Here is a 27,443-nt window from a genome sequence, read left to right on the forward strand (position 1 = left end):
TTCAATTATTTATAGGCCCAATTGTAGACCCCCAGATATTCAACTCGTCCCCAGGCCCCAAAAATCAAAATTTTCAAAAATTGAAAAAAACACCACCAGATATTCACCTAAGGAACAAGTGCGCTGCCCTAAAATTTTTGTGACAGACAGACAGACATTGTCAGATTGTAGCTCGACTGAAGTTGAGAATATCCAATCGGCCAAACAGAAAATTTATAACATGCTACTATAACAAGATCAGATATAAATTCACATTTTAGATATAGGAAATGTTAAAAATTCACTATGGTCAGAGCCATCAAAACACAAGTTTTATAGCTAGAATTCAATATCCCATATAGAGGTGAAAATGCCGAAAATGCTCGCATCCCAGTAAAATTTTGAGATCTCAAAATCAAACCTGGCTGGATTTATAGTCACCCGATATGAACCATTACTTTTGTTACCCTCCTCTGTTTGGCACGTTCGAGACAATACTTGAAGGGAAAATATATTTTGAACATTAACTTAAAAATACCTCATTGCTATTCTCAAAGATTGAAGAGTCACCTAAGGAAACTTTGAGGCTCAAAATTGATTTATGTATTTTTTCAAAAAATACGCTGCGTAGTCTATAGTGTTAGTTAGTTTGAAGCCCCGAAGGGCTCGAGAGGAATCTTCAAACATCCTCAAGCAAGAAAAAGTGAAGCTTTGTGATTTGCGCTGCTTTTGGAATGATGGATTGAATCTAGTGCTTTCTTTGTTTTCACGCGCAGCATATTTTCCGAAAACTGGTGATGGATTTTACTTTCAATCCGGCGTTTGTGTAAACGCGCGTTTTAGATAGGAAATAAGTGGCTTCAAACTCAATAGCGAGGTTAAGCAAGTGTTTATTTAGACCGTTCAATGAGATATTGTAGGCCTGTACATAACTTGCCAAAGCAAACCATGCAAGTGAAATCTTATGTACAGGCCTACGGTATCGCACTTTACGGTCAAAATAAACCCGTGCTTAACCTCGCTAATATGTTATAAAAGGTGAGTGTTATATTATATTACTTTTCCTTCATCAAAAAAGGTTACATAATACATCCAAAAACGTTTTGAAAAATACTTCAGAAATTGGTAAGTATACATGGTGTTTGAAAAAGAAATATATTATCTAGCAGGCTGACACAAAACCTTCAATGTCTATTGATGTTTCGTTTTATAATTCTTATAAATATATTAAACTAATAAGCGCCAGTAGTGTAGTGGTTATCAATCTTGACTGCCCTCCAGAGGTCTGGGTTCGGTTCCCACTTTGTACTGTGGTTCACTTGGCAAGTGAATACACATTCGTCCCCAGTCAAACCATACCATGTGAGGGGAATTGGGTAGACAGAAACTCAAGAAACCTGTCAGTGAAGGTAGCCCAGACTTAATAATTTTTGAAATTGAAATAATTTGCTAACGAGAATTTTTGATAAATTTGACCACTGAATTTTGGTAAATTCGAAATAAAAAAATACCTTATCAGACAAGGTAGTAAATTTCATTGGTTTGTTTTCAAGTTGTTCTCGACATGCGCAGTACCCTTCACTCATGTAAATACTCAGCTAAAAACATAAATCTCTATAATATAAGTAAGTATACATAGTTGATATAAATTAAACATTATATGTACAGTGATAGCGTATTTACAGCGGTACAGAATAGACGATATCGACTTTACCGAATTCTCCCCGAATGATTACCCATGATGCATTGCGCAAAGAAATTCACGGACGATAACCCAAACCCTAACAATGCATCATGGGTAATCATTCGGGGAGAATTCAGAAAGCCGATATCGTCTATTACTCACCCCAATGTTAAGGTGTGAACATCATTTGAACATTGAAATAACATGCTTTTTTATAAGCGTTTCATGCACTTTAAGCATATCTAGATAGCTCAGATATGGCAAAATCTAAGCGTATACAAAGCAGTACCTGAGCCTACGAAAAATGTATTTTCCTGATTTTAGTTGTTTTTGCCAGGGATTTGACGGATTTTCTGAAATCTTCTGAAATTTTTCTTGTGATATAAGCATCTTTATAAGCATTTTTCAGCCTTGTCAAACCCTCGATGTAACTTCGAGCCTGTTTTTAAATGTCTATAAAAACGTGTAGTGACAGTGAAAACTGTTGATATCTAACCTCGACATTAGGGTAAATCTTTGTTTTAGGAGCCTCATTTTCCCTTATAAATGAGGAATTCAAAATGAATTTAATTTCAGTTCAACCTCAATCAAGTTTACAGGTATCCCATCTGAAACACTGACCTTTATACCCTGCACTAAGCTTATCTACCATCCTTGATTGGAATTTTTTGTGAAAATGGTACCCGCAAAGAAGCCGTTGCAGTGTTAACATTACATCACCGCAAGTATCCAATGAAAAGTAGATCTAGTGCCCCGATGCATTTACACCGCTATCAAGTAGTGCTATAATTAGAGTACTACTTCTAAAGAAAACTCTGATCAAAGATTTGGGTTAGCTGGGTAGAGGGAAACTGCATCTAGGGTCTAAATAGCTCAGTGGTTCAACTTCAATCAATTAATTCTACAAGGATCCCAATATATCACAATTGATTTCACCTCGCTACTTGTACAGCAGTGGTTCGTTTCAAATGGTGTGTGGCGGTGGCACGCCCTGGACGCCCACTCGTTGGCGGTGTTGGTATTTTACCACCTACGGGCGGTGAAGGTAAGAATCTCACTTGTGAAGAGTCATTGTTATTATTGTTATTGTTCTCATGGTCTTCCGAGTGTGATATTCCGGTCTGGAAATTTGATTCGAGGTGATGATGAGAGATGTTCAATGGTTTCAATTTTCGCGACGGATGAGATCTAAAGAATCGACAGAAATCTTAAACGATTTTGTCATAGTTATGAGTTTTTTTACATCTTTACAGTAGACGATTTGGTTTTATAAATTAAATTCACAAGGGAAAAAAACTATAATGTAACCCTTCGAGCATCTTCCTAATTTTTTACTAGGGGAAGTATCTTGGATGGGGGGGGGTTAAAATCTCAAGATTGACAATCACTAGATACAGTACGGCAGTAGGCAAAAAGGGCAATTTTGGGCCGGTCTGTAAAATACACGATACCAACAGGTGGCAAAATATTGACCCTTGCCCCAAAAATACATGTCGCGTGGAGTTGCCTTATAAAATTTGAGCAATCATCAATAATGCCAATTGTTATTTGGTGCACACTTACAAAATTACAAGTCAATTGGATAAATATTTCAAAAGTTATTAAAAAGATTCTTTTTCGGGGGGACTGATTCTCCCCACCTCCCTCCCAAGATGCTCTTAGGGTTAATAAAGTGGTGTACGAGCCACAAAATCTTTTGTAAATTGACAAAGCTTATTATAGCGAGAAGTGTCTCTCACAAAACATTTTGCTCCCTTTAAGGTAGCCTATACTAGACGTCACCCGCGTTTTTTTACGCAATTAACGTCTATTCCACTTTGCGACTTTTTCGAATGTTTTGTGCCCGGGTTTTCGGGCTCTAAACATTCGATTTTTTGACGTCACTGTTAACTTTCGAAGCTCCTGTAGTATCAAAATAATCGAATTTGCGTCAAAGCACTCGAAAGGCTTCTATTTTTCGAAAATCGTCAAAGTGGAACTCACTAAGAAACGAGATGAAAAATCCCGGTTTTTAGTGAGGTGCTCGCTACCTTTAAGGTTGTTTTCTATTAAAAATATCTGCACATAGTGCTCCTAATAGGAAACCCGCGTATTTATGAATAGTACGAGGCTTAATAACAGTAGTGGTTCGTGGTTCTTAATGATAGTAATACCTTAAACAATTTGCAGCTTGCGTCGTAGCATTTCCAACCTTCGATATCTTTGATGCATCTTGAAGAACTTGCTTCTCAAGTTTACTGCTCAACTTTTGTAAGTCTAAAATATAATAGAATATGTTCTCACGTCAGTTGTCAAGCTATTCCCATTACACCCTTTTTATATTAGATTTTTGACGAGGCTTGGGTGTTCCTAGTTATATGGTACTTTGAGCCTCAAATTCTTCTTATCCTAGTAAATGGTGAAATTGTGGCTCTTTAGGCTTTATACCCAATTTTTACTTCTTTGACACCTAAATTGCTTGAAATTGAGTAATTCGAGGCTCCCCATTGTTCTTTTTATAAAAAAAGAGTACTATCCACTAAGCTTTATACAATGGAGTCTCCATAACTCGAGCACACTCGGGGAGCACAAATTTGTTCGAGTTAAGGAAATTTCGATTTAATGAGTACGGTTTGTAAGAGATTGTTAACAGAAGAAACGAGAGAACTTTTTTGAGTTAAGGATAGACATTCGAGTTGTAGACGTTGGCCAACGCAAAACCTTTAAGTGGAGTATTTTGAAAAGGGGTACTTTTAATCATTAATGCATTTTAATCTCAAAAACTAAACTCTTAAACTAAGGTTGACAAGCAAAGGAAACATGCACTGAGAAGACAGCGACAGGTTAGCAAGGTTGTGGCGAAGTGGTAACCCTCTATAGCTTAGATTTGAACGTTGTGTCCGCAAGAATTTAACCCCAATTTCCAACCCTCATCTCAAACAAACCAAGGCAACAAAAACTATAATTACTCTTTTGAGTCGGAAGACACAATATAAAAAGAGGTAACTTTTGGAGGATAGTTTCTGTTCTTTTTGGTTTGATCATCGTAACTTCAACTATTCGTATATTAATCACACGATGGGTTATTTTTTCTTATTTGGCACGCCCTCAAAGAGAGCAATTAATCGTTAATCACACTCTTCAATGCAGCGCCAATGTTTACAAAATTGATTTTGATGTTTTTTCTTAATTTTCTTTGCATCAAACGTTTTAATTGCATTCGAAATTTATTTTGTGAGAAAGAAAACCAATAAACAACAATAAAAGAAAGACACAGAGAGAAGAGAAAAATATAAAACTCTCAGTGTAATTTCTGTAATTTACTTTCGTAACTGAGAAAAAGTATGTAGTGAAAGCCATTGTCCGATTAGCTCGTAATCACATAATAACTCGTACAATTCGAAAATTGCACTCGTGATTTTTTGTTTCGAATTTTCCTCGTCCTTTCGGACTCGGAAAATTAATAACAAAAAAATCACTCGTGCAATTATATTCGAATTGCACTCGTTATCATGTAATTACATATACAGGGTGTCCCTAATTAAAGTATCGAGTCGAAACACAACTATGAGTAGAAAGTTTTATGTGCGTGTTCATAAAATTGTATTTTAAGCTCTCCCTCTTTTTTCTTTGTCATTACGATTAATTTATAGGTTGTAACTACCTTTTGTAATAAGCCTGTGTGATGGAGAACGTTCTTATATTTTAGCGATAACACACACAAACTTTTCTACTCAATCGCATGTTCAAACTCGATACTTTAATTAGGGACACCCTGTACTAATGGGATAAACTTTCGCGGAGATTAAATGCACATCCGCAAAATTTTAAGATCTCGCAGGGACTTTTACCGTTAAATCATGCATGTTGGTTGTTGAAATAGCGCTTCTTTGATGCCAGTAAACGTTTAAAAAGTAGTTTATTTGACAATTTTTGAGTTTTGTTAAAAATTATTTCCATTGGTACTTAGCTCTAGTTTTTACGGCCCATCTTTGCCCTATTCTAATTGCTAGAGCGGGCAAAAAGTAGACAAAAGTTAAAATCTTTGCTTGGAATAGATTGAAAGAAGACATTGCATTAGCGTCAAAAGAGGGCAATGCATTGACTTTAGACATTCAACTTTCTGCCCACTTTCATGCATAGTTCATTCAAATTTCAACGACGACGACTAAAAACTATTCACATTTCTAACTAATCCTTGCATGGATAACAAGTGATACTTTTATGGACCTACCTGGTTATGCATTTGACACATATATAATTGATATCTACGTGAGCAATAGGAACGTTAAACAATCATTCAGAACACAAATAGTGACGATTTATTAAAATTAGTCGTTTGTTTCTTATAAAAAAAACGTTTAGAAACCAAAATTTCATGCTCTTGAAATATTCTTTCATATTCAAGACCTCGTTAGCAAAAAACTCCTATCTCATCAAAAAATTGAGTAATTTGGCTAAGAGCATTGATGTATGCTTATTAATGGTGATTCTTATAGATAAAGATGCGTTTTTTGAGCTGAAAGGTTCATTTTTTACAAAAATCTGCTTGACACATCTTTTACACAAAATCATAAAGAATCAAAGAGCCAATCTCAAGAAAAGCTTATACCTAAGTAATTGATAATGTGCTTATAAAAAAATATTGAATTTGGCCAGTTTTTCTATAAAAACACGCCAAGCAACCAAAATTTTATGTCTAAACACACAATTGCTTCAAAAGTAAGCCCTTGCGAGAAAAAAAAACATCTATCTCTTTGAGTAATTGAGTAATTTGACTAAGAACATTAATATATGCTTATTAATAGTGATTCTTATAGATAAACATGCGTTTTTTGAGCCAAAAAATCTTTTATGCAAAAATCTCCCTGGGCCACCTTTTACCTATGATGGTACCCTACTTTCATGCAAAAAATCAGAAAAAATCAATGATCCAATTTTTGACAAAGTCCAAAAAACCCGTTATTTAGCCGTTTTTTGGCCCAAATTAGCCCTAAAACATTTTTTTTGCAAAAATTGGGTTCCGTCACATTCGAGGGTTTATAGTTATGCATCTTTGTGCAAAAAATCATAAAGAATGAAAGAGCCAATCTCGAGAAAAGCTAACGTACCTAAGTAATTGATAATGTGCTTATAAAATAATATCGAATTTGGTCAGTTTTCCTATAAAAACACGCAAAGCAACCCAAATTTCATGGCTAACACACATACTCTTTATTAGTAAGCCCTCATGAGCAAAAAAAAATATCTCATAAAAAAAATTGAGTAATTTGACTAAGAACATTGATGTATGCTTATTAATAGTGATTCTTATAGATAAACATGCGTTTTTTAAGCCAAATAAATTTTTTTGCAAAAATCTGCTTAAGCCATCTTTTACCTATGATGGTACCCTACTTTCATGTAAAAAATCAGAAAAAATTAATGATCCAATTTTTCACAAAGTCCAAAAAACCCGTTTTTCAGCCGTTTTTTGGCACAAATTGGCCCAAAAGAGTTTTTTTTCGAAAATCGGGCTCCGTCACATTCGAGGGTTTATAGTTATGCATCTTTGTGCAAAAAATCATAAAAGAATGAAAGAGCCAATCTCGAGAAAAGCTAAACGTACCTAAGTAATTGATAATGTGCTTATAAATAAATATCGAATTTGGCCAGTTTTTCTATAAAAACACGCAAAGCAACCAAAATTTCATGGCTAACACACATATTCTTTAAAAGTAAGCCCTCATGAGCAAAAAAAACATATATCTCATAAAAAAATTGAGTAATTTGACTAAGAACATTGATGTATGCTTACTAATAGTGATTCTTATAGATAAACATGCGTTTTTTAAGCCAAATAAATTTTTTTGAAAAAATCTGTTTAATCCATCTTTTACCTATGATGGTACCCTACTTTCATGCAAAAAATCAGAAAAAATTAATGATCCAATTTTTCACAAAGTCCAAAAAACCCGTTTTTTAGCCGTTTTTTGGCCCAAATTGGCCAAAAAAATTTTTTTTTCGAAAATCGGGCTCCGTCACATTTTGGCCACCACCATTTTGCACCTTTGTACCAAAAATCAGATGATTCCTATGATTCAATCTCGAGAAAAGCTGGTAACGAACGGACGGACGGACAGAGCAGGGGGGGGGGGGGTCAAGCAGTTAGTACAAGACATCATGCCTACTAAGTGATTCTTTGGAGGAAAGAGGCCACACCACCACCCTTTGACAGTTAGTATGAAATATACTAAGTGATTTCAAAGGAAATTCACTAAGGACCACCCCTTAAAACCTATCAAACGAGAGTGTGATATTTACTTTTTGTCAAACCATGTTCCCAAAATTGTTTTGAAACAGTTATTGATTTGGTAGATGAATTAAAATGAATCAAAAATTTTATTTTAACACAACGCTGTACAGCGATATATGTACAAGAGTTTCAAATAACGAAGTACTTCTCAATTGATACAATAATGAAACACCGTAAACCAAAAAAACATAAACATAATATGTAGCGTTCAATCAAGGCAGAAAAAAATACTTTTTCATGATTTATAAAGAACAAGATTACGAACTTTTACAATTTCAAAATCGATCTAAGTCAAGAAAATAGTAGCTTCAATGTTCTACAGATTTAACTTAGCTTATCAAATCTAAACAGATAAAAAGGACGATTTCAGCGTCATTACTTTTTGTAAGTTTCATATAAATTGTTATATAAACTACATTATACGATTTCAAAATATATGAACTCCCATACACGCCGTGAAACTAAAAGAAAAAAGTAAAACCAAAATAATTGTGTCTTGGATTTTAAAATTGTAGGCATCCTTAGGATTATGCAATCAACTTCTTAGTTTTTGGAAAACCATCCATGGATTTTATTTTTAATATTTTTCTAGAAAAGGTAAAAAAGTAGCACTTAGTATTCATTTGTATTAACTGTTTTCCTAGATTTTTTACTTGACACCACCCTAGCAGTCACTTAGTACCATCAAGTACTAACTGATTTTTGAAAATTTTGTAGGTATACCACCACGGTACTAACCGGCATGATGTCTTGTACTAACGGCTTGACCCCCCCCCCTGGACAGAGGTGAATTTATAGGACCTCCACCCCACCGGGGTAGGTCCAAAAAGGGACATATTTCCAAATGTCTCAGGCGCTCCAACCTTGATATCTGAAAATGTGCTACCTTGAGAACAAAACATACATTTACCTTTTAGCTAAGAAACACAACAAACGCACAAGCAGAAAGGCGTGTTATTCATTAACTAAATATTTAAGTCTACTCAATATTTTGATGCATATTTTGTTCCTCTTTTTGAGTGCTAGGTATATGAGCCTGACATGTTCCAACTTAAGGGGCGTTCGATTTCATTGTTTTTGTGTTCCGTTAACCTTATTTGGACTTAACCAATTGAAGTCCCATTGTCAGCTTGAAATAATAGCAGGAAAGCCTGATAGAACTAACTTACAATTGCTATACGATGCTTCATACTGGCGCAATCTCAGGCAACGTCAGTCAGAGTTTTGAAAAATTTCGCGTTGATTTAATTTCGCGAATAAGCCTGAAAACAGCTGAAAAATTTTCACTTTTTTCACTAGATAATAAGATATTAACAAGACTCCTATTTTAATGAAATAATTAATGGCTTTACTCTAACTTTTTATTCAAATTTCTTTAAATAGTTTTACACATTTGTCTGGTAATATTCTGGTCGATGCAAAATTATCTTAGCTTAAGCTTAAGCTTTCGAGTTTTTTTATTAATATAGTTCTAAATTAGTTTTGTGTTTTTCCTTTTCTTTTTTAGCTTAAAAGTATTGGTGTCGATCGTCAAATATTTGGAATTAATTTCAAATTGAGGAAAATGAAGACGATATCAATTTTGTTGTTTGTCACAATTTGTGCTTTCTTAGCATCAGGTAATTGGACTTTATATAAAGAAAATCAAAATTCTCACACCACAATTTTTTAAAAGAATTTTGGTAGATTCTTTATGAATCAAATGATACTACTACTGTTATATATAGTTATACCTTAAGGGAACTAATTTTTGCGGAAACTAAATTTTGCGGTTTTTGCGGATTTAGGCCCAAACCGCAAAATTAAGTTGCCGCAAAATTTTTCAAATGCGAAAAACAAAGGTCGAATAATTCACAGTACGGCTCTAATTTTCTTTCAAGTGAGAAATCCGCAAAATTAAGTTCCCGGAAATATTTAATATTAAATCTTGAACTGCGAACCGCAAAAATTAGTTCCCGTAAAAATTAGTTCCCTTAAGGTATAATGAGCTTTATAATTACACATTGTGAGTGCTTTTCTGTCCGCTGTACGAACCTGGCTGAATGCCGGAAAGGTGCCAAGTGGTAAAACTTCAAAACAATTTATTACTTTTAGAGGACAGTAAAATAAAGTAAAGTAATAAAGTAAAGCAGGACCAAATTTGGAAGTTCTTGGATCACTCGTTGACCAAAAATGGTCAAAATCTCAAATAAGTTTTTGCATTTTTTGACATTTTGGCTCAAAATCTCGCTGGAAAAACTCACTTTTGAATTTTGTTTGCTTTGCCATAAGCCTAATCCAATTCCTACGAGTTAGACCAAAAATGACGATTTCTAACTCAAACTGGGCATTAAAGGAGGGCTTCACCCCCAATATAGTCCATGTCCGATAATACCCGACATTGGCACTTGTAGGGTTAACAGAATTAAAGTTTTAAAATTTGATGAAGGCACAGCACGTCAATGATCGCGATTAAACGAAATGTTTCAACTGTAAGCTCTAAAAGGCAATGATTTTCCGGTAATAAGGCGGTTACGTTTACCAAAAGACGAGAGGATATTTCTTAAAATGGTCATTGGGAAATATCAGCCTCCTTGAAAAAAAATAAATTGGTTTTTTATTTCGTTTTTAGCACGAGATCACAATCAAGAGAAGATCGGAAGACGAAAACAAAGCGTTAGTGTCACCGGTATTTCAAGATGAAAAATGTCGGGATGCAGCTCAAGATGTTGCTCAAGGTGTTATTCAAAGTATGTATGCTTTCATACTTCCCGAATAAAAGTTTCCCATATTACTTAGGGAAACAACTTAAAGACTCAATTCATTTAATTTATACAATTTATGTTCTTTGTTAGGAGGCCGGTTCAGACGTATGAAAATTTGTCAGGTTTTAAGAGTAGATATCCAGGGGGTCTATACAAATAAAAGTAGGATATCCAGGGGGTTCGATACTTCGAAAAATCAATACCCTCAACAGTGGGGGTAAAAAATTTTTCTGGAAAAGCCCATTTCTCACTTGTCATTATTTTAGAATCGAGAAATGATTATGAGGATGTTGATGATGAGAAACTTTTGGACATTCCAAACAAAAGAAAAGATTCAAAGGCAAACCCTTCGTGGTGGCGTTGTGGTGGTGGTTAAGTTTCAACGCAAGAGAAAGAGGCACCAGCATTAGACATCTCATTTTATTGTTTTGTTTTGTCAATTGAAATGTATTTTTTCCTTAAATTTTCATATTTTATGCAAGAACCAGAATTAAGGATAACAAAGATAATCTACCTTAATTACCTAGATTGCATTAGTTTAATTGCGCGAAAAACTGAAAAAAAGGGGGGGGGGGGGTCAGAAATCTTTCTGAAAAAGGGAGATAACAGATAAATGGGGGCTTGAAGAAGAAGGGGCTGATGTATATTTCACCAACACTAAAGTGGTATTATTTGCCAGATTTTTTTGAGAAAACTTGATAACTAAGCGAGAAGTAGACTAATATAAAGTCTAGTACTTTTGGCTGAACTTTGCTTTTTGATAATTTTTTATGACGCTGAGTCCAGTGAAGTATACATTGGCGAGGTCACCATTTTGAGAGAAAATATTAAAAATCCAAATAACAATAAAACAATAAAAGTTGAAAGATATAATAAACAAGCAACATGCTGAATGGACCTACATAATGATTAACATCAGATGAAAATAAGAAAAAAGTGAAAATAATTGTACAAAAATTCAGAATGGAAAAATAAAGCTTATGTGTTGAATAATGTAAAATGGTAAAAAGGAATTTCCCCAAATACGAAAATTACTTAAACTATTCAGGCCCAAAAAACCCTATTTCTAAACAGTTTTTGGCCCAAATTTGGCCAAAAAAAAATTCCTTAAAAATCTGGCTCCGTCACATTTTGGGCCATTGCCATTTTGCATCATTGTGCAAAAAATCAGAAAAAAATTATGAGTCAACATTGAGAAAAGCTATATTTTCTTATTTGGTTAAAGGGAATTTCCCCAAAATACGAAAATCCGTCTTTTAAGGCGAATAAGAATTTTCCGGGAAAAACCACTTCAACCATTCTTTAGAGAATCTTGCCCTCTATCTTTGTACAAAAAATCAGAAAAAAGTAATGACATGATTTTGCACAAAGTCCAAAACATTTTAAGGGCAATCTAGGGAGAAAGAGTGGCAACCATTGAGTTGAAAGCCCGAAGGGCTAGAGTAGAATCTCTAACCTTTCTCAGGCAAGAAAAAGTGAAGCCTTAAAAAATGCGCCGTATTTTTGACGACAGATTGAATCTAGCAATTCCTTTGTTTACGATTGATATTTTTTTCGAAATTTAGCGGTAAATTTTAAAAAGTGTAAAACCAGGCGAGCCGCTCAAGGCCGCGCAACTTTGGTAGGATTTGTTGGCTTCAAATCCTACCAAAGAGATTGACTTTTAGCCCTCCGGGCTTATACTTCATTGGTGGCAGCCTCCCCTTACCTTTGGGTAGATAGCTTTCGAAGGAGGAGCCTTTGGGTCGTCTACAATTGCGGTTGCAGACTTCACTTACTTACTTAGCTATTTGAGATTTTAGTTTCAAATTAAGTCCCTTCCTTCGATCTATTTGCTTTAAACTTAAAGTTTTACCAAAGTCATTATAAAACACTGGTCTGGAAGGCTTTTGTCTCTTTTTATTGTGAAAAGATAGAGATTACGTGGTACCAAAATCGATTTATTTTGCAAAATTTTTGATCATGTGGATTAAAAAATGATCAATCCCACGAGGAGATTTTGGTCACGTGATCAAAAAGTATGCAATATCGCAACTTGAACAAAAAGCTAAAACAATGTTTTAAAAACGGGTTTTTTTACAATGACTATGGTTTCACCCAAAATGAAATAACAATAATATAACACCCATAAAACGGAGATAACTTTAAAGCGCGATGCATTGGCGAACATTATTACTCAGCATGGAGTAAAAAAATCTACCTTATTGGAACTAATTTTCGCGGGTTTTAATTTTAGCGTTTTTCGCGGTTTTTCGTCAAAATCGTGAAAATTTGAAAAATCTCTAGGAAAATGAAAGAAATTTGACCAAAAAAGGGCAGAACCGCGAAAATTAAAATCCGCCAAAATTCAGAATGGAAAAAACCGCGAAAATTAAAACCCGCGAAATGCAATTTTTTGGATATTTTTTTTCGACCGCGAAAATTAGTTCCCGCGAAAATTAGTTCCAATAAGGTACTTGGTTTGAATATTGAATTTCTTCGGATACATCGCATGCGCACTGAGGTTGTGATGAAAAAATAGAAAATTTCGAAGCCTCAGTTGTTTTTTAAACATTCTTTTATTTCAAATCTCTATCGATAAACTTTCTTTGTATAAAATTTCTATTATGTTTAATCCTATTGAAAAGCGAATTCCCGGTGGAAGTCACTAGTGACCGCTCATAGCAGTGCCTATAGACCAAGAGTAAGGCCTAAAAGCCTGGAGCTATTGTGTAGACTAGAAAATCGCAACGTCTCTGAAAGAAAAAGCTGTTAAATTTAGAAGTATAGGGAAAAATTATTTCATACCTCTGATAGAAGGGGATCCCTGTTGTTGTTGTTGCGTTTCTCTTGCTTTCAAATCACTCTCATAAATCAAAGCATTCTGAAAAAGAGAACCTTTAGAATTGAATACATTATGCCATCATACATAAGCGAAAACCAATAACAGTGCTCAATGTTAACGATAACAGAACTTTTATACTATTTTGAGAAAAAAAACTTCCTAACCCAAACTAGAATTAAATAGCATAATTATCCATTTAACGACGATATGGTATTGCTTCGTCATCTTTTTATGAGTTTATGAATTTCCTGTACCCGTATTTTTGGCACTTAATTTGCTAGGAACCGGGTATAGACAAAACGCTGAACGGCGGAACGACGGAATGCCGGAACCGGAATAGCTATTCGGCGGAATAATGATTTTTTTTTTATATTTTGTATTCCGCGGAATATGATTATATATTTTTTTCCATCTGGGCCAAGTCAAGCTAACAAAGGTATGACATCGCTGAAAATTTTTAGTAAAGCACGGCTAGAAGTTGGTCCAGTGGTTTAAAGCGTTGGTTTCACGCACTAGGGATCCCCAGATCGAAGCTGGTCAAAGTCACCTTTAAAATTTTTATCCAGGTTTTGATGTTTCATGTTTTTTTGGGTGCAGATTCTGAAAAAATAGGTCTGAAGTCCTGAAAAGTTGACGGATGGGCGCTAAGAGACCGTAAAGGACCCGTACGGGACAGTGAATAACCCATTCCCCTAGCGCCGGACTGGGTTGGTCCGGGGGGGGGGGGCACTCAAGGTAAATGACCTACCAGACGTTCGGCCCTTAAGGGTAGGTTTTTCATAGTTCAGCTAGTGCACTGTAAGGGTAGGAAATTACAAAACTACACTGAACTGCACTGTAAGGGTAGGAAATTGTGATAAAAGGCCAATTTTTTGGTAAAATTGGCACAAAATTGTTCAATTTTGGAGGAAAAATTCCACATTTTCTTGGAAAATTGCAAAAATTTTCGCCCTTACGGCCGAGAAATTTTGAAAAAGTGCACTGTAAGGGTATGATTTTTCATGGAAATTCACTGCACTGTAAGGGTCCGATTTTAGAAGCCAAATTTTGGGCCGAACGTATGGTCGTTTTCAGATCAAGTGCCCCCCCCCAGGGGTTGGTCTCACGACTTGAAACTTTCTGGAGACGTCAAGCATATCGAAGGGGGGAGCATGCCAAATTTCATCACTCCACTTTTACCGGTCGCCGGCTACGGGCCGCGCAAGGTACCCTGCAGGACGTCCCCGTACGGACGATTGCCGGTCTCGTACGGCGTTTTAGCCGGTCAAATTTCCGTGAGGTATAATTAATCTAGTTCTATCTTAGTTATATCTAAGGGAAACACTCAAACATAAAATCCCAAACAAAACCCCGGGAAAGGTGTATTAGAATGACTTCACCTCGCGAAAAACAGCCAATGAGGTAGCCGATTGCTGATTATAGGTGATTATGGGTGATTATGGGTGGTAATGGGTGATTATGGATGATTATGTACATAGATATACCCTCAGGGGTGATATAAAGAGAAAGATTATTATTAATAAAAAATCATATTCCGCGGAATAGCTAATACAAAAAAAAAAAAAAAAATCATATTCCGCGGAATAGCTATTCCGGCCGGAAACCTATTCCGGTTCCGGCATTCCGGCATTCCGCCGTTCTGCGTTTTGTCTCCACCCCTAGGAACCTGTGCGCTGAGTCTAGTGAAGTAGACGAGAGGATTTCGTCATCTTTTTTTTTCATATATGATTTGAGAACTACATTACACTTACGAACATATACTACTTACAAAAACAAAACACAGAATAATAAATAGCTCCTCCCCCCGCAAGGCACTAAGTTGATATCGCCAAGGGTACTAAGCTATTGAATAAAAGAAAAAAACTTAAAGGTAAAACCATCACTAAAGGATAAACACAAATATTAAAAAAATATTAGAGCTGTGTAAGAAGATCATTAAACTAAAATAAGGCACCACTAAAGCTTTCAGAGTCGAGAATAAATTCAATGACAAGAGTAATTATTATGTTATTTATGTTGAAAGGTAATTCTGGATCACCGTACAACAAAAGGTCGAAGAGTTTAAGAGGGCTTAGTGGATAAATATTTATGTCTTGGTTCAGAAGTTTGTTGAACAAAAGATGTCTTGCCTGAGAGTAAATAGAGCAGTGCAAAAGAAAGTGTTGAGAGTTTTCGATGGAATTTGTTCTACACGCACAAATGGATCTAAGGTGTCACGAAAGCCGTGTATAAATTTATGTTCATTGAGGTGACTAAATCCTACTCGAAGACGATTGAGAAGGATCACGCCCTGGTTGTCACGAACTCCAAAAACAGGAGAAGGTTTGGGCCTTAGAAACTCAAGGATTGCTTTTTTGAAGGTAGATACTGAAGGCATATCTCTTATACGACCAGCCAGAATATTCCACTGTGTTATGCAGTATGGATAAAAAGAATTCCGGAAACGCTCAGTTCGAATATTAAGTTGATAAATAGGATTTCTTGTTCTTAGATTACCCGGTGCCGCAAGTCTTGCTGGTAAGTAGTTACGTAAATAAGAGGGGGCTACTGAACTGCACTGAACTGCACTGTAAGGGTAGGAAATTGTGATAAAAGGCCAATTTTTTGGTAAAATTGGCACAAAATTGTTCAATTTTGGAGGAAAAATTCCACATTTTCTTGGAAAATTGCAAAAATTTTCGCCCTTACGGCCGAGAAATTTTGAAAAAGTGCACTGTAAGGGTATGATTTTTCATGGAAATTCACTGCACTGTAAGGGTCCGATTTTAGAAGCCAAATTTTGGGCCGAACGTATGGTCGTTTTCAGATCAAGTGCCCCCCCCCAGGGGTTGGTCTCACGACTTGAAACTTTCTGGAGACGTCAAGCATATCGAAGGGGGGAGCATGCCAAATTTCATCACTCCACTTTTACCGGTCGCCGGGCTACGGGCCGCGCAAGGTACGCTGCAGGACGTCCCCGTACGGACGATTGCCGGGTCGTACGGCGTTTTTAGCCGGTCAAATTTTCCGTGAGGTATAATTAATCTAGTTCTATCTTAGTTATATCTAAGGGAAACACTCAAACATAAAATCCCAAACAAAACCCCGGGAAAGGTGTATTAGAATGACTTCACCTCGCGAAAAACAGCCAATGAGGTAGCCGATTGCTGATTATAGGTGATTATGGGTGATTATGGGTGGTAATGGGTGATTATGGATGATTATGTACATAGATATACCCTCAGGGGTGATAAAAGAGAAAGATTATTATTATAATAAAAAATCATATTCCGCGGAATAGCTAATACAAAAAAAAAAAAAAAAAAAAAAAAAAATCATATTCCGCGGAATAGCTATTCCGGCCGGAACACCTATTCCGGTTCCGGCATTCCGGCATTCCGCCGTTCTGCGTTTTGTTTCCACCCCTAGGAACCTGTGCGCTGAGTCTAGTGAAGTAGACGAGAGGATTTCGTCATCTTTTTTTTTCATATATGATTTGAGAAGCTACATTACACTTACGAACATATACTACTTACAAAAACAAACACAGAATAAATAAATAGCTCCTCCCCCCGCAAGGCACTAAGTGATATCGCCAAGGGTACTAAGCTATTGAATAAAAGAAAAAAACTTAAAGGTAAAACCATCACTAAAAGGATAAACACAAATATTAAAAAATATTAGAGCTGTGTAAGAAGATCATTAAACTAAAATAAGGCACCACTAAAGCTTTCAGAGTCGAGAATAAATTCAATGACAAGAGTAATTATTATGTTATTTATGTTGAAAGGTAATTCTGGATCACCGTACAACAAAAGGTCGAAGAGTTTAAGAGGGCTTAGTGGATAAATATTTATGTCTTGGTTCAGAAGTTTGTTGAACAAAAGATGTCTTGCCTGAGAGTAAATAGAGCAGTGCAAAAGAAAGTGTTGAGAGTTTTCGATGGAATTTGTTCTACACGCACAAAATGGATCTAAGGTGTCACGAAAGCCGTGTATAAATTTATGTTCATTGAGGTGACTAAATCCTACTCGAAGACGATTGAGAAGGATCACGCCCTGGTTGTCACGAACTCCAAAAACAGGAGAAGGTTTGGGCCTTAGAAACTCAAGGATTGCTTTTTTGAAGGTAGATACTGAAGGCATATCTCTTATACGACCAGCCAGAATATTCCACTGTGTTATGCAGTATGGATAAAAAGAATTCCGGAAACGCTCAGTTCGAATATTAAGTTGATAAATAGGATTTCTTGTTCTTAGATTACCCGGTGCCGCAAGTCTTGCTGGTAAGTAGTTACGTAAATAAGAGGGGGCTAAATTGTTTAAAATTTTGTAGAAGAAGATCATTCTTCTACTAAATCGACGATCAGCAGACTCTCGAGACCAAGTTCAGAATAAAGTTTTTCTTGAGACGTTCCACGAAAGCAGCCAGTTATAGCAAGGCAGGCATTATATTGGATGGATTCAAGCTTAAGAACAAAAGTCGAATTTCCAGGATGGTCGTATATAATATCCCCATAGTCTAAAGTGGTCTAATGTAAGATTTGTATAAAGTAAGCAGAGATTTTCTTGGTACATGTTTGCGAAGTCTGTTAATGAGGCCAATACCTTTGTTGGCCTTTTTTATTTTTTCGTCTAAATGGTGACTGAATGAGAGTTTGGAATCCAAGATAAGACCTAGGTGCTTCTGACATTCACTAGCTCTTATGTCAGTATTATTGAAATATAAAACAGGAGCATTAGCTGGTAAGAGCCTTTTGGAAACGTCATCTTGAATTTTTGAAAGGTCAATTGACCATGGTTTTCTGTTTTTCTCCAAAAAGGACTGGATCTAGTGGTATGGATTTGCTACCACCTCAAGCAAAGCCAAAAAATGGTGTCAAATTACATCGGTCCACTTATCAACGCCGCCCAGTCTATCAAAAAGCTATAAGTGGCCCCCGGGCTATGGAATAAGTAACAAGTAACAGTCGTGCTAATGAAATATAATCTAACCTGAATGTAAGCGATATCTTTCAGCAGGTTTTTTCGCTCTTCTTCGAAGTCATATCTGCAAAGAAGAAAATTGTCAAAATCGATGACATATTCAAAACAAAAGAAAATTGGGCAAGAAAGTTACTAAAGGTTGGAATAAGTATTATGTAAGGAAAACATAAGGAAGGAGTTATGAGTAATTTACACAGGATAAAGATCAATGCACCTAACTACAAAACCAGTGTGACCGAAGATTTTACAAGGACGGAACGAATGAAGATAAGTGAAAAGTATGAAATCGCAAAGAAACGAAATAAAGAGATAAGCGAAGAAAACATCTGGCAATGAAGGGAAGTCTCGGGACAGTCCTTCGACTCGTGATGATACGGGGATACGGTGACCGGAAACGAAGAACGACATCGTCGGGATCGCCTTAGCAAGTTTGTGAATCCAATTGATCTTGTATCAACCTTCTAGATAGATTTGTAAGTAATAGTTGATATTGATTAGCCTCGAGCTAAGTACAATTTGTACTACTTTGCATCAACTTTAAAGAAAAGAAACATAAACATAAGGTAAGGGATTTACCGATAAAAACTCCCTCAAAGGATTCTTATCCAAAGTTCTTAGTCGCTCTAAAGAGTCTTTTGGACAAATCAAAACATAGTCATTATTCTTCGACATTAATACCCCTGGGAAAATAACTAAACTTTGGCTTGTTCGCAAAAAAAATGAAGAAAGCTGTTCCTTTTGTCATCCTTATAAAAGAATTTCAGTTTTACCGGTCTGTTTAAATTCAACTTTAATTTTGCCTGCACCAAATTACAAATTTGACCACTCCATCAAATTATCAATGATTATTGATAATGATTTAGGCAAAGCCTAAAATCAAAATGTAAACAAATGACGTCATACCAACATAGTGTCCTCCCCCTGGATTCAGGGGGGGAATGGGTTTTGAGGTCAAAAGGACGTATAGGGGGGAAAGAATTTTTTTTGAAGCCAGGGTGGGGGAAAACGAGGGGGAGAATGGAAAATTTTCATTCTAGGCATGGGTGGGGGGGAACTCACCAAAATCAATTCAAAATTGAAAAACATCTGGTTTTATGAGATGATGTTGTGATCAAGAATATCTTAGGGAACTACCTTAAAGAACTACCTTTAGGGAAAACAATAAGCGTTAAATTCATCAAATTACAGCTTTTTATGCTTGAGGGGGGCAGAGAAATTTTTGGACGCAAGGTGGGGAAAAATGAGGGGGGGGGAATAAAAAATTTTCATTCTAGGCATGGGGGGAAGAGACCCTGAAGGACACTATGACCAAACCTTTACGATAATCTGTTAACAGGAAAGATAAATTAATACCTCAATGTTTGTGCGATGGTGTCAATCTCAGAAACAGAAATTTTATCTTGGAGAGATTCTTGATCGATGGAGAGTGAGGAAGAGCATCTGGAGTAATAATCGCTGGTCGGCGTGTCACATTGACTGGATGAACGAGACGATGAGTCGCAACGCGTTCTCCGCTCAATTTGATCTGTTGACAGGTTGATAGAAAAAGATAATTGGAAAAGACGAGTTACCAAAGGTGTGTATATTTTCGCGAGTATTGAATTTTCGCGGGGTTTTAGGCAAAATTTCGCGACATTTAGTGCTGTTTAAGTTTTTAAAAAAACTAAATCGTGAAATTACTACAATTGTTTAAATGGTGTTAATATTTTTGTCACCATTTTGCTACAATCTTGATGCTATTTTTGCACCTAATACGTTTTGTATCAAGCAAAATCAGTCTTTTTCTTGTTTTAACCCTTTCCTTTAAGGGCTCTGACCATAGTCCAAAAATTGATTTTGGTATTTGAACATAAAAGTTATATTTCAGGTTCCTTAACACTTTTAACAAAGAATTGCCTTTATAAATTGCTTTTTAATCGAATCCCTTAAGAGTAATTAAGAATTTAATTGCAAAAATGACGTTATGAATTTTAAAAAGATGTTAATAATATGTTGCATCGCCATCTTTTACAAAAAGTGCTTAGTCTTAATGGGTAATTAACTTTTTTGTTTCAAAATTTCTTTACACTGTCTGCAAAGAATTGAATTATTTTAAATTTTGCGGAAAATTTTTCTAAAACGATGTGTCAAAAGTTATGACTGTTTTTTTAAGCAAAATCCAGATGAAAAATTGATGAAAAACCACTATTTTGAAGATTTCGAGACAAAGAAGCATTTACAAAAATTTTCCGCAAAAATTTTTATTGTTCGGTAAAAGATACACCATCTACTGCGAAAAAATTTTCAAAATGTTTTTTCTTCGCCGAAACTAAGCTCTTCAAAGTTGAAATACTCTTCCTCGCAAAAGTCTTCATTTTCTTCTTCGTCAAATTTTCAATGCAATTTTTGAATTTTCAGATTTAGGAATAGTTTGTCTAACAGAAAATGTATAACATGCCATAGTTTTGTTGGTTACATCAGTCAGAAAACACATTTTAAACACGGCAATTATGAAAAATTCACTATGGTCAGAGCCCTTAAACATAATTTAGAAAATCACGAAATTCAATACACGCTAAAAATTCCAGAAAGTGGCAATCGCGAAATTTAGTACTCGCGAAACACGATTCTCGGAAAAAATTTCGCGATTCGTAAAAATCTAGTATCCGTGAAAATGTAATCAAGGTAAGAGAAGGTTTGAGAATTTCAATTTATTTCGACTGTAACAGAAATTTAATACACGCGAAAAATTCCAGAAAGTGACAATCACGAAATTCTAGCACAATTCGCAAATTTAGTACTCATGAAACCCGCGAAACACGTTTCTCGGAAAAAATTTCACGATTCGTAAAAATTTAGTACCCGTGAAAATATAATCAAGGTAGGGATACTTTTGAGAATTTCAAGTTATTGCTACAGTAACAGATTTTGTAGAAAAAGGAATACCTGAAGAGACAGACTTGATTAATTTGCGATCATCTTCGCTCAAGAAAGCAGACACAGCACTGAAACAAAATAAATGAATGTAATGAACTAATTTTTAGTTATTATTCTGCTTCATTCGGAGTCAACACAACTCAGATACAGTTGACGCTCTCTAATTCGATCTTCAAGGGGAATTGGATTTTCATCGAATAAGGGAGTTTATCGAATAAGGGGGCTTATCGAATAAGGGAGCGTCGTTTATGAAAGTTTCTTGTTGACGGGAACTAAAAATTTCATTGAATAAGGAAGCCTATCGAATAGTAGAACGTCAAATTAGAGAGCGTCAACCGTAGTTTAAGTTAAAAACCTCATAACAGATGATCCATTTTGCGAACACCTTGCTTAGCAAAAAACTGCCACCTAATTGGGTGTGATTTCTGAGACTGATTCGCACCCCTTGTAACAAATGAAATCAGAGGAATGATTTATGGTACACGTTTTTTTATAAGAACAAACAATATAAGATGGCCAAAATGTTAAGAACAAGTTAAGAACATTTGTAAGCTTTGAGGACTCTAAAACACCCGATTTCTTAAGAAAATAGACAAAAATGCTCAAAGAAAGGCGAAGAAAAGAACCTGTTAAGAACATTTTTAGGCTTAAAAAATCTCAAAAAGTTAAGAACATTCCAAGGCTTCGAAAATTTTGGATGTTCTTATAAAAAAACGTGTAGTCTATTTGTGGTAGTACAGAGGTCTCCTTTCGATTTGCTAATTGTCTTAGGCGATTAGTGTGTTAAAAGTGGAATTTGGATCCGTAAAAACTTTTATACTAAAGGCTCAAATTGTTGGTTTGCTGTCACCCGACCCTAGATTCCAACCTTTTTGGGGATGGGTCGCGTCGGTCGGAGAAAAAATTAATCGAAATTCCATCATACGATGAAATTTTCTTTTATGAACGGGTTAAAATTTCATTATTTGAGAGTGAGCAAGACTGAGAACAATTTTAGCCAGAAATAGCAATAAATAGCTGGCAGGTTTTGGGTAGGTTTGGCCAGATGACAGCAAACCAACAAATTTTCAATTAAATCCAGCCAAAAAAAAGATTTCTTTTCATAGATTCCTAACATTCCGTGAAAAAGTTCATGGTTATACCCTCCTCCTTTCTTCTGAAGTTTTTGATTCAAAAGTTCCACCAAAAGTGTAATCTGCGTCTCCAGGTTTTCACGTATGAAAGGTGGCTCCGGTAAAGAATTCTTTCGAGGAACTAGAAATTAAGGTTATTCAAATTATCATCATTAGTAAATCAATTGGTAACAATAATAAAAGCGACTTAAAACTTTTCAAAAATTAAAGCAAAATACAGAATAACATATCACACATCGTAAAGAAATTGTAAGGAACAAAACTTGGTATCCGTTCTGCCCTTAAGAGGGGAGGGGTTAATAGGTTTAAGAAATGACGGGTATGTCCGAGCCAAAGTTCGGAAATCTATCATTTGAGATTTTCCAAAATTTCATCCCTTTTTTGATGTTTTTTTCGACCCCTTGAGTGACTATTCTTATCCCAATATTTTCAGCCTAAATTTTAAAACTTTAATCCAAATTAAGAGAACTTATGACCCAATGATAGAGTCAATAATGGTTGATATACTTTAATTTTGGGACACTTTCAGAGATTCAATTGCTAATTTATATAGCTTTTGTACTCCTTTAAGAGACTTAAAAAGGGACCCTCGTGGCTAGCATATACCCCCTCCAGGCTGTTCTGAAACTGCAAAAAATGCGAACTATTTTGATATAATTGGGGAACAATTTTAATCAAAAATCAACCAATCAACCTTTTAACAAAGAAGTCGGCTTTTGAGACGAGCTTGGTAATTTAAAAAGGAAAATGTTTTTTTGTATTTTATCAGTAATTAGAAAGTTTTTAACTGTAACTCAATTTCTACCAGGCGTTTCTTACCTTCTTCTTGAGTTTCTTGCCAAATTTCATGAAGTGTACAAAGCTGAATAAAACAAACTAAAAAGTTAACTTGTGTCTGGATTTAATATCAAATACCAATCGATGATCAACAACAAAGGTCCACATTAGAAACCTTATCAAGGAATATCATAAAGTTCGTTAGGCTCAAAATGATTATATTGCTCTACCCTTGGCATCAAAGCCCTTAATTGAGATCACACTAGTGTGTACATGTGGAAATGTGATGTAAATATACATAGTAAGGCCAGTCAACTAATTATATAAAATATCCTTCTACTCACCAACTGAAACTGAAGGCGAAGCTCTAGCAATTTCATGGAGCTTGAATAACGCCAAAAAAATATGTGAACACCTTTAAAATTTTGTTGGGATTATTTAAAAAGTCAAACCTTTTTTTTTAGTATATTCAATAGCAATTTTCATCCATTTCATTATCTCTCATCCTATTTTCCAAATCAAATTCAAATAAAAAATTGCATTTTAACCAATCGCCGACATTTATAACCCAAAATTGATAAACTTTAAATGAAATTTAAAACAGTACAAAATGTTTTACCACAAAACAACTTACTTCAACATGAAGATCCAAAGTTTCATCAACAATAGATTGGCCAATGATTTTCTTCAATTCATTCCTTTCATCATAACATTCCACCAAATGTTCGATGCTTCCCCATAGTGGTTTGGTAAGCTTGAAATCTTTGAATGTAATATAATCCTGATCGCATAATGGCTCCATGTTATTATTGTTTTTGATATGTTTTTCTTAAGTCATGTTTTTTAGTAGTATTGGGAATGTATTTTTCTTCCTAGCAAAAAGTAATCATGATACTTTAAAAGCTTCAATTGAAAAATAAGCTGGGTTCAGTCTAATCTACATTATAAGTATCCTTTCCAGGGATACAATCAATAAGTTTTTCCCATCAAGGACCAAAGATAATCTATCAATGGATTGGATATCGATTGATAAACGATGGCTTTAAGATGAGCGATTGATCACAATTGAAAGTATAGCCATAATTCTTCAGACAAAATTTACTGAGACGCATTTATTTGGACTGGAATAGCAGGACGAAAATCAGTTTTTGTGAAGTTTACAAAAAAACACCACTTTAAAAGATCTTTCAAATTTGATATGTGAATAGAGTTACCTTTTTCTGGCAAAAGTTCCAGAAATGAAAATAAAAGGATAGTAATAATATCAATACTATCCACTGATGATCAAGGCAATATCGTGAAGGTAGAATTATTTCAAGTACAAGATTTACAGATCAAAATTGACGAAGGGTGTCGAAATTAGAAGAGGAATGTCGAGATTAGACCAACGTATGGTAATTGATTATCATCGATGAACTATCGATCAAAACCAATTACCATCAAGCATCGATTGAACATCGCAATGACATCGATATTATCGAGCCTTTAAAACGACCGATCGCTCGATATAGTCAACTGCTCCAACTTGGGACTATCTGGAAAAACATCACGTACATTTGCGTAGGGTAAAATGGCGAAATGCGAAAATCGATTTTGGCAAAATTTTTTTGAAATATGACCCTACAAGATTTGACTATATCTTTTTATTCCATGAAGCAATTAACTTTCAAATGAAAAATATATTGACAATGAATGGGTAAGCTTTCTAGAAATCCCAACATAAATTGCATAGCTTTTACCAAAAAATAGCACTTTAGGATCAGAAACAGTCAAAAAGCAGCTTTTTCCAATTTTCATTGAGGAATTCTCCTTGTTTGTTTTGATCTGAAATTTTCAGTAGGGATGGCCAACATGGTTCCCTTGCTCATATCAAGGCAGCGTGGGGCGGGGTAAGAGAATTAAAGTTTCTAAGTAAAATCTTAATTATCACCCAAAAAAGTGCCTTTTTTTGTCCATATCTTTTAAATAGATAGTTCCAGCCTTATGCCGTCTTCGGTAAAGCTTCTAGACAGGCAGCTGATGACATCAAAAAAAGTGAATAAGTGAAAATTTGAGGGACAAATATTGAGCACTTATTTTGAAATCTTTATAGTTTAGAGAGTCAGAAAAATTTACTCGGTGTGTTTAAAAATCTTTACCGGACGTGTCCGAGAATAATTTATTAATTGATGACGTCACAAGCAAAAGTGAAAAATTGATGTTGCAAAATTTCAAAGTTATATATACCATTTGAAGCGTTTTTTGATGCAGATTTCAATCACATCAATCTTAACAAGTAAAAATTTGAAAATGAAAAGTTATTGAGGTCCGTAGCTCTTCTATGACGTCATTTTTGAAAAAATGCCTCATTTTATAAGGAATTAGGATCTCAATTTTCTCGAGTTAGGCTGAGAAATCGAATATACCCATTTAATTGTCTTCTATATAGTTTTTGACGAGAGTTCTAATGGTGCAAATTGTTTTTCGATTTGATGACGTTGAAATTTGACACTTTTAGGGGGTGAGAGGGTCATGATTGACCAAAATGTCAAATCTAAGTCTTAACTTTTGAAATCAAATTTTCACTTTTGGTGGTGACGTCATCATTTGACAAATTACTACCGGATATGTCCGTTAAATAAATTTTCGGACGCCGAGTAAAATTTTTAGGATCAGTAGATATATGGGAACAAGAAAAATCAACTCGACGTTTGTCCCAAAATCGTCCAGATTTTAGATGTCGTCAGCTGCCTGTCTATTCCTATGCCTTTTGTCCTTCAGAAAAACCAAAAAATATTGGCCTTAAAATTGTTTGCTTCCATTTCCTGTAGCCAGACTGGGCTTAAAAAATGATTGGTTTGCCGTCACCTGACCCTAGATTTTGGAGGTGGGTTGGTCGGTCGGAATTTTTTTTTATTTAGGCGATTTGTGAAATTTTCGTCCATGGAAGGGTTAACAGTTTGTTTACATTTAGGTAATTTTGAATAAAAAACAGAAGTGCTAGCAGGGAATTTACGATTCTTATGCTTGAGACAAACAAGATACAAGTTTTGATTTTTTATTGTTTGAAGTTTTTGAAGGAAAAAAACTTTTTTGGGTCGACAGGTTTCGAGGTAGGGTCGGTCGGTGACAGCAAACCAAAAATTTCCAGCCTAGCCCCAGTAGTGTGACCCTCTGTATTTCTATTTTATTCTGCACAGGTTTTTCAATAGAGATGTCACATGACTCAAATCCCGCCCACGTCTTTATTGGACTAGAGAAAGCGAAAGTGAAATTACGTTATCTGATTGGATGAAAAAATTTCCAAGTGAACTGACACGAAAATAATTCTCATCCTAAAACAAGATCTTATCTTATCTCATTTACTTTAATTGGTAGAGGCTTCTTCAATATTTGGGGAAGGCAAGTCTATAAAAGTTATTTGTTTTTCGGTGGAAAAAAGTGTTTAAAAAGCATTTTTTGTGCTCAAGGTTTATTTTTCTTTGCAAATTTTTGTCTTCAATCTTAAATAGATGAACAAGTATTTGATTGATGGTTATGATTTTTTCACAGAACATAGTAAAACTATTCAGGAACTTAGACCTTTTTACAGAATTTAAAAAAATCTGTTAGTTCTGGAGATATATTGAAAAGTTTAGACATGGGTAGTTCGCGTTCGTGTTTCGCGTTCCCAAACCAAACGCACGTGAATTGGTTCAGTGTAACAAATCTCTCAGTTTAATTGTCACTTTTTCATATTCATTGCGTCACAGCGAAAGGTTTGTTTTTATTTCAGTTTGTATCTTTGAAAGATAAGACCCCATCGGCATCGCGCATCGGCATCGCGCATCGGATTTAGGCAGGGCTGTCGGATTATTTAGGACTACTCACGGTATGACAGAAAGTATGATATGATTGATAAACTTGGTGGAGTTACCAAATAAAATTTGTTGTCAAAGAGATTTAACAGTAAGTGAAAATACAGGCCAGATATCAATACAGGCCATTTTTCATGCCCTTTTAGCGTCCGGTTATCGGACGCTGCCCCTCCTGAAATTACTAAAATATTGGTAAAAACAGCCTTTTTTGTGGAAAAACACTGAAAAAAGTGCCCTTTTTGACGATTAGTGTAAAACGCAGGTCACAGGTCGCAGGTCACAGGTCACAGGTCAACAAAGTGCAGACCGGAA

General features: G+C 35.3%; 1 protein-coding gene and 1 long non-coding RNA gene across 3 annotated transcripts; one reads left to right on the top strand and one right to left on the bottom strand.

Moving 5' to 3' along the window:
• Positions 1–642: 642 nt before the first annotated feature.
• LOC136803524 (coiled-coil domain-containing protein 24-like) lies at positions 643–24,163 on the bottom strand. Of its 2 annotated transcripts, XM_067060266.1 has the most exons (9): positions 23,930–24,163; positions 23,338–23,380; positions 22,528–22,639; positions 21,395–21,453; positions 19,823–19,994; positions 18,479–18,533; positions 13,469–13,544; positions 3,817–3,919; positions 643–2,851 (listed from the first exon to the last, which is right to left on the bottom strand). In XM_067060266.1, the coding sequence occupies exons 1-9, from the start codon at positions 24,095–24,097 to the stop codon at positions 2,596–2,598; spliced, it is 1,044 nt and encodes a 347-aa protein (XP_066916367.1). In that variant the 5' UTR covers positions 24,098–24,163; the 3' UTR covers positions 643–2,595. The 2 variants fall into 2 exon arrangements, with proteins under 2 accessions (XP_066916367.1, XP_066916368.1); XM_067060267.1 differs by lacking the exons at positions 643–2,851; positions 3,817–3,919 and adding an exon at positions 8,126–8,398.
• LOC136803589 (uncharacterized) lies at positions 9,424–11,203 on the top strand. Its single transcript, XR_010846162.1, has 3 exons — positions 9,424–9,556; positions 10,549–10,666; positions 10,948–11,203. It is a non-coding gene; the product is annotated as an uncharacterized lncRNA (long non-coding RNA).
• Positions 24,164–27,443: the final 3,280 nt, after the last annotated feature.

Source organism: Clytia hemisphaerica, unplaced genomic scaffold, assembly GCF_902728285.1.
Source record: "Clytia hemisphaerica strain Z4C2 unplaced genomic scaffold, Clytia hemisphaerica genome assembly, whole genome shotgun sequence".
NCBI lineage: Eukaryota > Metazoa > Cnidaria > Hydrozoa > Leptothecata > Clytiidae > Clytia > Clytia hemisphaerica.

What these genes read in the sequence shown, in the direction of transcription:
- LOC136803524 (XM_067060266.1), bottom strand. Translation starts at nt 24,097, where the DNA reads ATGGAGCCATTATGCGATCAGGATTATATTACATTCAAAGATTTCAAG. An exon ending in AAGATATCGCTTACATTCAG is followed by an intron (nt 13,545 to 18,478) that starts GTTAGATTATAT and finishes TCTCTTTTTCAG; the next exon opens with AATGCTTTGATTTATGAGAG. An exon ending in GGGATCCCCTTCTATCAGAG is followed by an intron (nt 3,920 to 13,468) that starts GTATGAAATAAT and finishes ATTATATTTTAG; the next exon opens with ACTTACAAAAGTTGAGCAGT.